The following is a 15,101-nucleotide window of genomic DNA, read 5'->3' on the forward strand; positions in this document are numbered from 1 at the left end:
CGTTTATTTTTTCGCGTGTCACTATGATATAATTATTTTTAGATGCAAAAAGTCTAACTGGCTTACTCAAAGTTTGTCAGATGGCGGCAGAAAATGATTGGCTGGCGAAATTATTTTTTGTTAATGGTAGGCTAGGCCTAAACATATTGTGATTCATCCGTTTATTTCAGATAGGTTGTTATTAAAAACCATTAACAAAAAATAATTGTTCATCGACGTTGAAAAACGGTCAGTAAATTAAATTGATATAAGATTCTGTATTTCGCTCCTGCCAAGATGTGAACACGGGTCTCTGGTGTTGCAGACAGGGGTGTTAACGCTGCGCCACTTGACATTGTACGAAATCTGCGTTAGGATAGGTATTTGACTTGACGTAACTCAGTCAGTCCAGCAAATATGTAAGAAAATGCTTATACATTAGTCTGAGCTTTAAAAGATAGCCTACAAATATAAGATAAGATATACAACTATGAATGTACGTAAACATACGCGCCCTACGTACATAAATAGGCTACGACGAAAATATGTTTTACACCTGTAGGCCTGTCGCAACGTTTTCAAAACAAACTCGCATTTTACCACTGTAAATCGCCTCCATAGACTATGCCATGTAAATGAAAAATAGTTATTAAAATAAAGCACATATATAATACATATTGCACATAATATAAACGATATGTTTTATGGTAAAATATTATTCTCATGCCCGACTGACAGGAAATCCTTGCGACATCTGCTGTGAGAAAAGAGAATAGCAGCCTGGACAAAAATGGCCGAACGCGAGACAACATAGTGTTGTCACATAAGTGAGCGCAAAATAGCTCTAAACTAGCTTGTACCGGTGTGCTTTTGATCATGTAAAAATTCTGGGTGACAAAACACGCGTATTTAGGAAAAGTCGTGAACGTAGGGTCCTGGAATTTAATCGAGTGAAAAGATTTTTTTTTTTTTGTAATCGCTGCGGTCAAATGACCGCAGCCCGGCAGTTCTAGGTATATCTAGGTCAAACCCACACGGCGCTTCTAGGAATACGCGTCAGCGGTCAAATGACCGGCGCTTGGCGCTTCTAGTGTTAACGTAATAAAAAATTTCCCACAAAGGTAATAATTATCACGTTTGCAGGATATAATTACATTGGTCGGAACATTGAAAAAAATATTACATTACCTTCCCATAAACGTAATAAATCACATATTTGGTGAAATTGTTACTGTTTTATCAGATGTAGGAGCTTGTTTGTCAGTGAACTCATATCTCTAACCATATAGTCTACTGCCAGAGCTTAAAACCTGATACAGTGGCATGCTGCATATGTTTATTCCCTCAATTGCTTTTATTGATAAAGCGTGATATGTGCATGTATATTTTTACACTAATATGTATTTATCCTCACTATAGTTGACAATACTTTAATGAATTATGCATTCTTTCTCATTTTACAGTAACAAAACAATAACCTCCCATAAATGTGCTTGATCACTGTTTTGATGAAATGGTAACTACTTTATTATGTGCAAGAGTTCATGTAAGAGTACATTTGAGTATAATGTGTGTTGTATTTGAGGGAATAGGGCTTCCCATAAACCAATGTGTGATGCAGCATCACAGAATCAACTCACAGGACCACATATTAAGATCTGAACAATTGTTGTCACATTCCCCTAGACTATGATGATTTTTAACCATCATGACGGTAAAATATTTCATACAGTTGAAGGTGGTGTGGCAGGAACACGCAGGTCCTGCTCTGTCCATTTGAAATTGCACACAGTATAACATGGCCAACTGCTTTTTGCAGGAACTGCAAACTGCTTTTTGTGTCTGAAAAGACAGTAACACACATACTGAATGCGTTGATTGTGAGTGAGGCCTGATGGTAGACTATATGCCATTTCACAGCATGAGGTAATCTATGTGCAGGTTTATGGACATTTTCAGTTTTGGCACACAGTCTTTCACAGACCAGATAGTAATTTGTAGTGCTCCCCTGGCACCACCAGGGAATCAAGTGTCAGTGTGGTCAGTGGTCTGTCATCGGGGTGAATCCATGTGTCCAAACGCACACTTTCTGAGCTGCAATATTAAATATACACCTCTATGCTTACTGTTTTTTAGAGTCACCTGCTAAGGTGATTTTAAAGCTACAGGAAGCATTGGAAATTGTTCAGGTATATGTGGTACTGTGAGTTGATTCTGTGATGCTGCATCACACATTGGTTTATGGGAAGCCGTATTCCCTCAAATACAACACACATTATACTCAAATGTACTCTTACATGAACTCTTGCACATAATAAAGTAGTTACCATTTCATCAAAAAATGCATCATTCATTCAAGTATTGTCAACTATAGTGAGGATAAATAAATGTGAGTGCAAAAATATACATGCACATATCACGCTTTATCAATAAAAGCAATATGTGCATGTGCATGAGGGAATAAATATATGTACTGTAGCATGCCACTGTATCAGGTTTTAAGCTGATAAAACAGTAACAATTTCAACAAATCTGTGATTTATTATGTTTATGGGAGGGTAATGTAATATTTTTTTTCAATGTTCCCACCAATGTAATAATATCCTGCAAACATAATAATTATTACTTTTATGGGAAATTTTTTATTACATTAACAGTAGGCGACTGTTATCACATTTATGGAAAATTACTACGTTTGCAGGATTATTACATTTTAAAAGTGCATATTTTTATTACGTTTGTGGTTTATTACATTTGTGGGAAGTTATTACGTTCGTGGGTGTTACATGTGTATCTGGTCTAGCCCTAACAGTACAAGTCTTGTGCTAGCCTATTGACAACAAATGCATTTTGCATGTTGATACAATATTTTTCTTACAGTGCCAGCTTGGTGTGTTGCCACTGGGCACTGGAAATGACTTGGCACGCGTACTTGGCTGGGGTCCATCATGTGATGATGACACACAGCTGCCTCAGATCCTAGAAAAGCTGGAGCGGGCCAGCACCAAGATGCTGGACAGGTATGGCCTTTAAACTGCAGCATTACAAGTTATCCATTTGAATGTCATGAATCAATTGCTGACATGGGCTATGTCCGAAACGGAACGCAGCTGCCTACTGCCACGCTGCCTTCAATGCCTTGCGAGTGAGTTGCCGTGGAAGGCAACAAGGTAGCAGCTAAAAACTCTGTTTCGGACAGTCTAGCAAGATATCAACATAGAACGCCGTTGCTATGTTACCGACAGCTGTGCTTTAAGTGCGTTAGCGTAAATCGCTATTAGCATGCTAGTCATTGCAAATTATTTGCCACTGATGTGTAATGACCAGACAATTTCTGGAAATGCTTTATAAACCCGACCAGCCAACACGGTTCACTTGTTAAGACCCCGGGGATGGTGTTGTGTAGGAGAGGAGTCGAAATTTGAAGTATAACATGCTTTAGACGTGTAAACAGACTTATCGTGATTTTTGCAAGCTAAATACAAAGAGGTGAATGGAAGCATTTTACCGTTCACTGACATCATAGAAATAGAACTTTTGGACGTTGAAGGCAGCATGAAGGATACATCTATGCTGCCTTCAATACTGGGCAAAACGAAGGTATCTTAGAGGGCAGCGTTTTTGTTTCGGACGTGACACGATGCCTCGCTCCCCTGTAAGATATCTTAGAAGGCAGCATTTTAGCCCGTTTCGGACACAGCCATGGTATAGTGACTCACTACATGACTACATGACTAATGTATTAGCTATTGTGTACAACCACAAATCAGAAAAAGTTGAAACGCTGTGTAAAATGTGAATAAAAAAAGAATGCAATAATCTGTAAATCTATTAAACTTGTGTTTAGTTGCAAAAAGGACAACGCTTCAAATGTTGAAAATGACAAATTTAACTTTTTTCATGGAAAATATATATTAATTTTGAATCTAATACCAGTGACATTTTTTTTAAAGTTGGTACAGGGGTAACAATATGCTGGAAAAGTTATGTAATGATAAAGAAAACAAAACGTTACGTTGACTGCAATTTGTTCAATACTACTGCGCCACCACAAATGGATACAAAATGTAGAGTTGCTGCATATCAGCATTGCTTGGAAACCATGCTGATAGATGAAATATGTTTCTTGGCGGATGAATGATCTATGAATAAATTATTATATTTCTCATTGTGCTGCCTTTATTTTATGAAATCTTGGCAGGTACAGGTATTAACGTTTTTTAGCAATAAGTTCCAGTGATTTTAGAATAGCTAAGATGGGGTCTATGGTTATGCTTATTGTATTTAGCAGATGTTTTTGTCCTAAGGGACTTACAGAATATAAACATTACAGTAGATTTATTTAATCATTTGAAGCGTTATGAACCTTGAATCCCTGTATATTGCCAGCTATAATTGTAATGGTCTGGCTAATGACACGAAAAGTAGTGACATATTTACTTGGTTAGCTGAAAAAAAGGATTTGGATATAATATCAATTTACTTTAATCATGGTGCAAGAAACCAAAAAGGAGTATTGATATTGTTTAGAGAGCATCTTGAAACCTGTATGCATAAAATAGAATGTGGTCTGGATGGTCGTATTCATTTTAGATGTTGAAATTGAAAGTAGACATTTTTGTTTGGTTAACATTTATGCTCCAAATGTTAATGAGACAATTTTTTTGATAATGTTTATAATATGATTCGGAATAATGATATTCCTGTAATTCAAGCTGGAGACCATAATATTGCCCTCCAAAGACAGGGCAGGGACTGTCATGGAAAGAAAAGACATGTTCTTACAACTATGATGTCTGCAATGGATCTTTTTGATGTTTGGAGATTAAAAAAATCCATGAGTGGAATAATTACGCTTATCATGACCAGACATTTTATAGATATTCTAAATAACATGTTACGGGTGAATGTTAAATCCTAGGGGCATGAGGATGCCATAACTAGTTAAACTAAAGAGAAAAGTAGCAAACACAAACAAGGGAGCAATTGAATGAAATGACCGGTTTATTGATAAATCCAAATAAGAGTTCAAACGAACAATAACATAACTAAACAATGAAGTCAAGTCATAAGTCAAGTCAGGTGTAAAATCTCAAAGAAAACTACAAAAATGGTCGTTGTAATATTAGTGAAACATAAAAATAATAAAACATAATTAAAGAAAGTTTAGGAGTTAAAACAACAGTGGAGATAGACAAAAATTAAACATTTGAGGGAGAGGTGAAGAGGTCAGGGAGTGTTAAAAGCTAGGGAGAAGAGACAAGTCTTTAAGTTGGATTCAAAGCTAGTAATAGTGGGGCAGGATTTGACAGTATCAGGAAGGCTATTCCAGAGTTGGGGGGCATAGACAGAAAAAGCTCTGTCCCCTTTGGATTTAAGAGAAGCAGAAGGAACGAATAGTAATGTTAGGCTCGGCCTATGGCAATGTAGACATGACAAACAAACAAACAAACAAACCACCCAGGCTATAAACCGCACATGAACACCTCAGGCCACACTAACACACACCAAACAGGCTTATGCCAAACCCGGCACACCCTAGCCACCCTAGGCTAGGATGTGCTACACCGTAGCCACTCAAACTCCCCAGTCTGGGAGAGTTAATTGCCGTGCTCAACCTCGCTAAACAAGGCGGCGCTCAACAGAAATAGCCTGGCTTGAACTAGCGTATACTTTCACTTCAGGCTGAAGCCGTTCCATTAACTCAAGTTAGCTGCATCTTGCCCTCGTTTATTCAAACAAGGCTAAAATCAGCTTCATGTGTGCTCGTGCACAAGGTAGAAAAGTAGACCAAAACCATAGATTGACGAAAAGAGGATACATGTCGTAAAATTAAGGCAAACTAGAAGATTTCAGTTAGATTTACAAGCGCCATCTACAGGATTTTCATTGGAAGTAATCAAATTGAACACGAGAGAAAAAAAATAGATAGTTGCCTAAAAAGGAGAATAACGAAATCGTACTGTAAATCGCTAAACAGTAATTATGATGGTTTGAATTGGGACTTTGATTGTCTTCACTCTGAACAAAACGAGTGAATAAGTAGGCTATTTAAACTTAAAACAACTTTGGCAGCTATTCAACATTAAAGATAACCTACGTTTGTAGATTAAAAGGGTTCACTCTAAAATATTTTTTCGGTGGTCATAAAATAGATTAGTATTGTCCTGAGAGTATTGGGAGAAAACCTATTGTCTCCCATAAGCATATAGTTCTGCCAAAGGGTTTGTGAAATATAATTATCTGAAATGCAATATTGGCTTTCAATTTGTCATTTAATATTTAATTTCTGTAATAGCCTACAGTTGATTTGATATCCATGAACTAGCCTAGGCCTTATCAATAGACTACATGAAGCGGTTTTAATTATTATAGCCTATAAAGGCTACAGAATTAGGCTATACTGGCATCAGATATAGCCCACTGATAGCCTGTACTATCACTGAACAAGCTACTAAATGTGCATGACCTTTATCAATAGTGATATGCTTTCATTAAAGAGTATAACTAAACATGGCATTATTAGCCTAATGTGTTAACATGTGTCTATTCATCGCATGGGAACCGAACCTGAGAACCTGCAAAACATAATTTGTTTGTTATCCCGTCACGCTGCGCATGACACCACGAGAGACGCAAATTGCATGGAGCCACAATATTCCTTGTATAATATACACAATATACACACACATAAGTTCAAACAATGTAAGTTGCATAATTTTCATAAATTCTTTGAAACTACTGAATAGGTAGCCTAAATCAATGCTTGGTAACACTATCGGAAAAAAGTTTCTCCTTCTATTTTTGAAATTGAAGGCTACAGGTGACGAAAGCACAGGTTGACAAAACCATCTTTTGGGACTCGTTTTCCGTCTGATGTTTTTTTTTTGCAACACAGATTAATTTAGCTCCGCAGTTAGCCTGCCACCGACCAGGTTAGTTCAGAAGCATATGTTACCCCAGCAACTCAGCTGAGATTCCTGTTAGCAGGAGTAATGGAACCGGACTCTCTCTAAAATTAGTGAGGCTTATCAAAGTTAGCCGGGATTTACGGTTAGCGGGGTTGATGGAATACCCCTTAGGGCCGTAACATAACACAAAACAACTAAATGGTGGTAGGCAATACATCAGTTCATATACTGCTTTAGTAAAGTTCAGGGCTCTGGGTCATGTGACAAGTAGGCTAATGCAGGTGTGCCTGCAGGTGTACGGCTGTACGCACTGTGCGTAGCCTACCATCAGGCTACTTAACAATGAAAGAATTTCCCTGTGTGTGTATATTTACTAAGGGTGTCATGATTTTGATTTTAAGTCGAAATCAATCGAAATTACATCTCAATCTCGAACTTCGAACTCAAAGGCAGAATCGACGATGTAGCCACATCCCCAATGTCACATCCAGCATGTATAGAGAGGGAAAGTGAAAAACAGTGGCTCATTTCACTATGTTCACGTCTATGTTTAATGTTTCTGTATAGATAGATAGATTTAATTTAGATTTACAATACCCCCCCCCCCCCCCCCAAAACAGAATAGGAAAGGGCCATAAAAAGGGAATAACATAAGGAATGCATTAATAGTAAAATTAACAAAAGAATTATCGAAAATCAAATCGAATTGTGACTTGAAAATTGAAAATCAAATCGAGGATTTGGAGAATTATGACACCCCTAATATTTACACTAAATTAGCCTACCATAACTTCCCAACTCTGCACAGTATATCATTAACTGCATGACAGTAGGCTATTTAGAATTTTCTGTTAAGTTTGTAAACATGTTATTGTGGCATTACAGGTAGGAGGTAGCAGACTACGCCACCCTGGGAATTGCACCCAGGGAGATATCAACCAATGAACACACAATTGAATTTAGCACACAAGTTCGCTGACTAAGGCACCAGAGGCAGAATTCCAATAATAAGTTGTCTTTATTACAAGAATAGAAATGTCACAAACATACAAGACAAGTTTCAATCATACCATGGGAGAGGGCTGTAGAAAGGGGCTATCAGGACTGAGGCTTACCAGCAGGGGGCGAAATGCCAGGAGATGGATCCCAAAAACACCAGCCAGGCACTCGTGCTCACACATACTCACCTCAAAAACAAGATATAGCACAATAGCAAAAATAAGGAAAAATCCCATTCAAGGGGCACACGTGAATCACACGCACAAAGGAAAGGGGACACCTCCCTCTAGAGGATGTAACTGCCTCCCTGCCTTGGGCACTCAGCACCTAGGACAGAAAAGAGGTGAAAACAAGACAATCACACACGCACGACCAACACATACACAATCAACACATGCACAACCAACACATGCACAACCAACACGCAGCCACAATGACAGAAGGATAGATGTACTGGGCGGCTAAGCGGTCCACTGATGATCCGCAGCAAATCAGATGGCCTCCCACCAGTGCTAGTATCCAACGCACAGCATGCAGCAAATCAAAAGAAACAAAAGAAAGAAAACCAGAATAGGAGGACAAAGGGTGGCCGACAATGGGATCACTAATGATCCACAGCAGTTACAGAAGGCCTCCCACCAGTGTCAAAATCATAAATCAAAGGAGAACGAGACAATGACAAACATAAAAATGAAGAAAATAAAGAACAAAGAAAACCAACAGAAAGATGGTTAAAAAACGGGTCTGAAGGTAGCACATTGCTTTACCTCGTGTTCCAGTGGGCATGTTCCACTTCTTCTCACTGCACAGATCTGGTTGAATCTTACAATACAGGCATACAACACATTCCGTCAGATCTGTACAATGCTGGAAGAAGTCGAACGTGTCCACTGATTTGATGCTGATTTGATTGGAAGTAAGGCAATGCGCTGCATAGAAAACAAATAGAGCCGTTCTTTGAGTTGTAGCAGGTAAATGACTGCAGTGCTCAACATGGTTAGCAATGTCCATGGCAGTCGGTAACAGTTGTTCTCAATATGCAGGTGGAGTATCATGACATATGAGATTAAAATACCTCCTAAGAGCACACCTTCTGTTGATGACGAAGAGGACAGTCAGGTACCAGTCCACTTGCACACACAATTCTACACATAGAAATGAGCACATCAAGTAGAAACCAGTAAGATCACACAAAGGCGAACATTCTCATAATTTTTTTCTAAAGCATACACAGGATCTTCACTTCATGGAAACGCACAGACATACAAGAAAAGTAGCTGTGTGCACATTGCAGGTGCACGACAAATGGAGAGTAGCTTAGGAAAGGAATATAATGTCCGCAACACTGATAATTGCTCCCGTTTTTCACATGAAACGGGAGCAATTATCAGTGTTGCGGACATTATATTCATTTCCTAAAACACACAGATATATTCGAAGTCCAAAAGTTTCTGTTTGCATTCTATGTGGCTGGAAAGCAAGCTGAGTTATTGATTGAAACCGGCCTGTACATTTCTACTGTACCTGCTTTGAAGACTAACCTCGGTAGATAGGCTTGGCTTTAAAACAGACCAAATAGTATGAACAGTTTTCTTGTAATACTTTTTACTATTCTGCTGCTGATGCTGATGTATTGTGCATGTTTTAGGCTACATAATACATATTTTGCTTTATCAATGTTATAATGATATTTATTTATATTATTCATTTTTATGGTATATCTTGAAAAACATGAAAATGTAGTTTCTGTTGAGGTTCCGGTCCAATTTAAATCCACATTTGGATTTATTGTTTTGTGTATTTGTACATACCAAGCCTTACTCTCAGAATTATATTCAAGATATTGGACCCAGGAACAGATTAGAGCATACAGTTCATTAATGGGAAGCAAGGACATAGGTTTGGTCTCAGCTAAATAACTGTAAGACCTTTGTTTACAAGAAAGATGTGTTTACTGAACTTCTGAAACAATTAATTCTTACATCATAAGAGTTTAATGCACCAATTTAAGTTTGATTTCACTCCTGGGTACAACCCTGGAAATCAGATTTGCGAAGCAGATTCATCTGGGTTCACCTAGGCAATTACATGGTTTGATGCAGTCTTTTCTACATACGGAATTATTAGTTCATGTATTAAAACTAGCCATTTTAAGTTTCAAACTGCTATAAACATGACTGTTAATCTTGGTTGGAAGATGGCTAGGTTGCAGCTGCTAGTTTCTATGGGTGGTTACTTATGCTCTGTTTGGTGAAAAACCTTTGGATATCTCTTTTCATTTTTGGAGGCATAGCTGGTCTTCAAAGCACAAAAATGCTGAAGGGCAAAGGGAGTTCTAAGTCTGAAGTTTTACCCTTTCCTGTGGATGTATATTGTCAGACCGTCCTGATAACTTACTATTGTCGACACCACACACATGCTTACCTCATCTGTGTCTGCCACTAACGTGAAAAGTACGGTAGCCTATCCTTTGATACTTTGACGTGAGTGTCAGATGAATCCCCCATGGTCCATATGCAAAACTGTGCCCAAAAAAAGTACACCAGAGTAAAATAAAGTATAAATAAGAGCATAATTTACACAATATCAACTAAAGGTTAAGAAATTGTAACATAAAACAAAGAACGTCAGGACGCCAAGTGGTTTACAAAAATGTTGTTTGCCTGTTAGCTTGTAGAGGAAAACTCTGCATGTGCCTGCACAGTGCAGACATCATGGCTATGTCTCATTCCGCCTACTTTCATCAGTGCACTGCAAATGTGCACTAACCACTGACCACTGAAGCTTCTATCCTCAGGCCATCCGAATCATGAACTCACACTATACTGAAATTGCCCCTCCCTACTACCCCCCCCCCCCCCCCCACCACACACACACACACACACACACACACACATGCACAATAGGCGAAGGAACTGACAATTTCACTGCATTCTTTACATTAGTAATCATATGCATGTGACAAATAAACATCCTTGTATCCTTGTATCTGTTGATCTTGTTGCAAAAAAAAATTAAAATGAGACATGTCAGCAAGATAAAAGTATGTTCTTTTGTAAATCTGGGGGTCAGATTAAAACTGCAGACATCTTTATTAAAAAATAAATCAATTGATATGGTAAGTGAATATAAATATCTTGTTATCACTTTAGATTCAAACCTTAACTTCAAGAAACACATCAATAAAATGACAGAAACTATTAAATATAACTGAGCAAATTTTAGAAAGATTAGGTTGTCCCTCCCTAAGGATGTAGCCAAAATATTTATGCATGCTGCATTTTTTTTTCACTTCTCGTACTGTCTGTATCACCTGCTGGGGACAGGCCAGTGGATCTGGCATTAGACCTCTAGAATCATTACTTAAGCAAGCTATAAGAAATCGGGATAAAAAAAACATTCCAGTACCACCTCTGCAAAATCTTAGAGAAATGCTTAATTGAGTGTGAGGTCAATTAATTAATGTACTAGATGTGTGCTTGACAGATGTAGTCTATTGTGCAATTATAAATGATGTCCACTTTGAGTCCATACAGTACATCACAATTCCTTGCAAACTTTTTTCAATAGCTAAACTTAAAGCCCAAACTAGCCCAAGAGGAGGAAGCTTTGATATTCGGTGGATGTTCGGTTTTGACCATTCAGACATTTCCAACAAAGCACTCCAACTTGCTTACATGGTTGAGATTATGAAAAGTACAACATTATTTGATATGTAAGAAAACCTCAACATCTTACGACCAACAAGCTTCCTTCAGCTACCTTCAGCATATGGCCTATGTAAGGGACCTATACATTTCATGGATGAATGCTTTTGGTCAGCCTTCATTGAAATATCCTCAGAAAAAAATGGGGGTTCTTTCCAATCCCAAATTTCAAGCATCAAAAAAATCCTGTACCAATTGCAGTAGCAGTAGTCCAGTCAAACTGTATTGCCTACCAGGTTTTACTACTATGTTTAAGATACAGTTGTTGTGTCCTTGCAGTTTGTAATCATAGGCATATATGGAAAATGTTGATCTGAAAAAAAATCTTGTCAAAGTTTGGGTATTGTGCTCTGTATGCCAACACTCATTCTTGTCACGTAGTATGCATCTGTTTAAGTGGAACTACAAAACAAGTATCAACCTCTGTAGCACCAGTAGCTCTGTTGCTTAAAAAAAGTTCACATACAACCTAGCCATGCAGCCATGGTCAGAAAAGACAGGGAACAGGAACCAAACATGACCTTACCATAGGCAGATCTGTTAATGGGCTGGGTAATACTATCAAGGTGGGAAACAGGAGAGGATCAATATTGGTGGGAAAGAGAACAATGGCAGAACATAGAGGGGCAACAGGCGCATGATGGAAGAAAACAAATAAAGACTGGTATAATCAAAGCAGAGAACAGCAAGTAGTGGGCAACAGGTCGTAGTCTTAGAACAGGGATACTGACACCACACTTTCTATCACATAGAATGCACACAAAGGCTATTACAGTTGCATGAAATTCATGTTCAGTATTCTCAATGTTTTAGTTACAGATTTCTGCTTATGAAGATTCAGTTGCTGCTCATCTTACAAAGATCTTGAACTCTGATCAGCATTCGGTGGTCATATCCTCGGCAAAGTGAGTTATCATCCCTGTCTATTATTTCCTTTATAGTAACCAAACTCATTAAATATATGTGCCCTTTCTCCTCTCCCTACCAGGATTCTTTGTGAGACAGTGAAGGACTTTGTTGCTAAAGTGGGAAAGTCTTATGAGAAAGCCACTGAAAATGCAGAGGAGGCAGACACTATGTCTCTCAAAGTGAGTATTTTAACAGCATCTCAGATCTTTTATGCCTCTATACCGACTATACTGTATGTCTCAATCTATTGAATCCAATGTCTCACATGGAGGAACACTGGACCAATACAGACAGATGTTTACTTACACAGTAAATGTTAATGCACCGGTGCACAGCAAAGACTAGTGTTTCAATGTTCACTTCATCTTTGTCCATCTTTGAGAACATGGGCAAGAGTGCCCAATTTATTAGACTGGGATCATCATCAGGTGTGAAGGGGCTATACCCTTAGTTATAACCTGTCAGTTTCCATGGGTTACTCTTATCAACTGATTCAATTTTCATGGTCAAAACAAAGTCAAAGTTCAAGGTCACTGTGACCACATGCATGTCCTATGTCCTATTATTACCTCTGTCAAGGTAATAATATCAGGGTTTATTTTTATCATCAGGGTTTGTTTGTTTATTGGTTGGTTGGTCTGTCTGTCTGTCTGTCTGTCTGTCTGTCTGTCTGTCTGTCTGTCTGTCTGTCTGTTCACAAGATAACTCAAAAAGTTATGGATGGATTTCAATTAATTTTTCAGGGAAGGTCTGAAATGACCCAAGGTAGAAACGATTATTTTGGGAGTGATCCGTATCACCGTCTGGATGCAGGAGGCGGTTATGTCTGTCTGTCTGTTTGTTAGCAAGATAACTAAAAAAGTAAAGGACGGTTTTCGCTGAGATTTTCAGCGAATGTCAGGCATGACCCAAGGAAGAAACGATTACATTTTGGGAGTGATCCGTAATTCCGTCGGGATTCCGGAGCTGTTTATGTATTTAGCTTAGTGGTGTAATGGCATGGTATGGCCACGTGGTGGCGATCTGAAAAGTTTAAGTTCAAATGTATGACAACCTAGGAAGAAGAAGGCAGGCGGAGGTAGCTGCGCTCTCTGAGTGCTTTTCTAGTTCTTAATGCGATATATCTCAAGAATGCCTTGAGGCACATTTTAGATTCCCTTCAACTCTATGCATGCATGTGCGCTACCAGTCAAAAGTTTGGCACACCAACTTATTCATTTTCTGACTTTGTACAAAGCAGAACAATACAGAATAGCACACATAGCACATATAAAATGATGCAAAAACAAAGTAAAAAATGCGATGTACAGATGGTACGGGTTGAGAATGCTCCTTTCTTTGCCGCACATCGGGAATCCCGAAGGTTCGGGACTTTGTAATTAAAACTGCAACCGCAAGGGGACAACATAAGACCGCCCCTAATAACATGAAGGTTCGGCTCATACCGGAAAACACGGAAAAACCCGAACACACCGCGCTGGTGACAAGCGGAGAAAAGAGACATGCTCGGCATGTCAGATTGCAGTTGCAGAGTTTTCGAATGTTTTGCAGCCTACCTCACAGCTCTCTCACGCGACGTAGCCTATAACTCAGTCAGTCCAGCAGAGATGCCAGAGCAACGTTTTGGTCAATGGAGAGGGAGAGAAATGCTCCGCATATCCGTCTCATTTAATCCGTCTCATTTAATCATTAAAATGAAGGTGATGACTGGCGAAATTAATCAAACGACGTTTCAATAAACCATTGTTGAAATTAATGAAAATGTTTTTTAGAAAATCGCCTATAGGCCTATCAGAAGGAAATAGCCTTCAATTCAACCTGAAACTCGATAGGCAACCTTGGATTAATTCATTAATTCATTATGGTTACAAGATGGCATTTCCGTGTCCGAATCTGCCGTGAATCTTGTCAAGGGGAAGACGAAAGAGATGGACAAGATGGACATTTAGGCTACATTTATATGCTATAGGAATACTTAGAAATGTATAGGCTATTTTAAAACGGAGGCATGTTCATTTTAACCGGCGACGCTGGGTACATGTAGCCTACCCAGCACTTGTCAACCCAGCACTACCCACCACTTTTGATAACTGAAAATAAAATGTATTTAACAGAAATCTCTTTAATACATGCCTATGCTTGTCACTTTACTTATAACCGTAGGCTATGCATGGAGAAGATCGCGCATTTTGTAACATTGTAACAATGGATGGTCAGATATGCAATAGGGCAGTGAGGGTGATTCATTGTAACGATCGACTAGTAGGCCTAGCTCCGCGAAATAAGTTTCTCGGTATGCATGTTCATGGTGATTCAGAGATAGGCATAGACTACCGTAGGCTACTGTGCGTCAAGCTATGAGCATTTTATCATGTGGTGAATTAATGACTAACGTCAGTTTAACATGTCAGAACTTTTGATCGCCGTTTCAAGTGCATGCCGCGGCGTGGATAAATAAACTCGACTGACTGAATCCCTTATATTTGTTGGCAAGTGTTAACACTAGAAGCGCCGCGCCGTTCTGACCCACTTATACCTAGAAGCGCCGCGCCCCGGTCATTTGACCGCTTTGACGACCTACTAGAAGCGCCGTGCT

At 38.8% G+C, this 15,101-nt stretch overlaps 1 protein-coding gene across 2 annotated transcripts in view; it reads left to right on the plus strand.

The window, feature by feature from the left end:
- Positions 1 to 15,101, plus strand: part of dgkh (diacylglycerol kinase, eta) — a 259,266-nt gene that overhangs the window by 132,399 nt on the left and 111,766 nt on the right. For both annotated transcript variants that reach the window (XM_062533724.1, XM_062533723.1), the window contains exons 12-15: positions 2,860 to 2,999; positions 8,933 to 9,008; positions 12,410 to 12,501; positions 12,585 to 12,684. In XM_062533724.1, the coding sequence (XP_062389708.1) occupies positions 2,860 to 2,999; positions 8,933 to 9,008; positions 12,410 to 12,501; positions 12,585 to 12,684 (408 nt within the window). The remainder of the gene's footprint in view (positions 1 to 2,859; positions 3,000 to 8,932; positions 9,009 to 12,409; positions 12,502 to 12,584; positions 12,685 to 15,101) is intronic.

The sequence above is a fragment of the Sardina pilchardus genome, chromosome 4, assembly GCF_963854185.1.
Source record: "Sardina pilchardus chromosome 4, fSarPil1.1, whole genome shotgun sequence".
NCBI lineage: Eukaryota > Metazoa > Chordata > Actinopteri > Clupeiformes > Clupeidae > Sardina > Sardina pilchardus.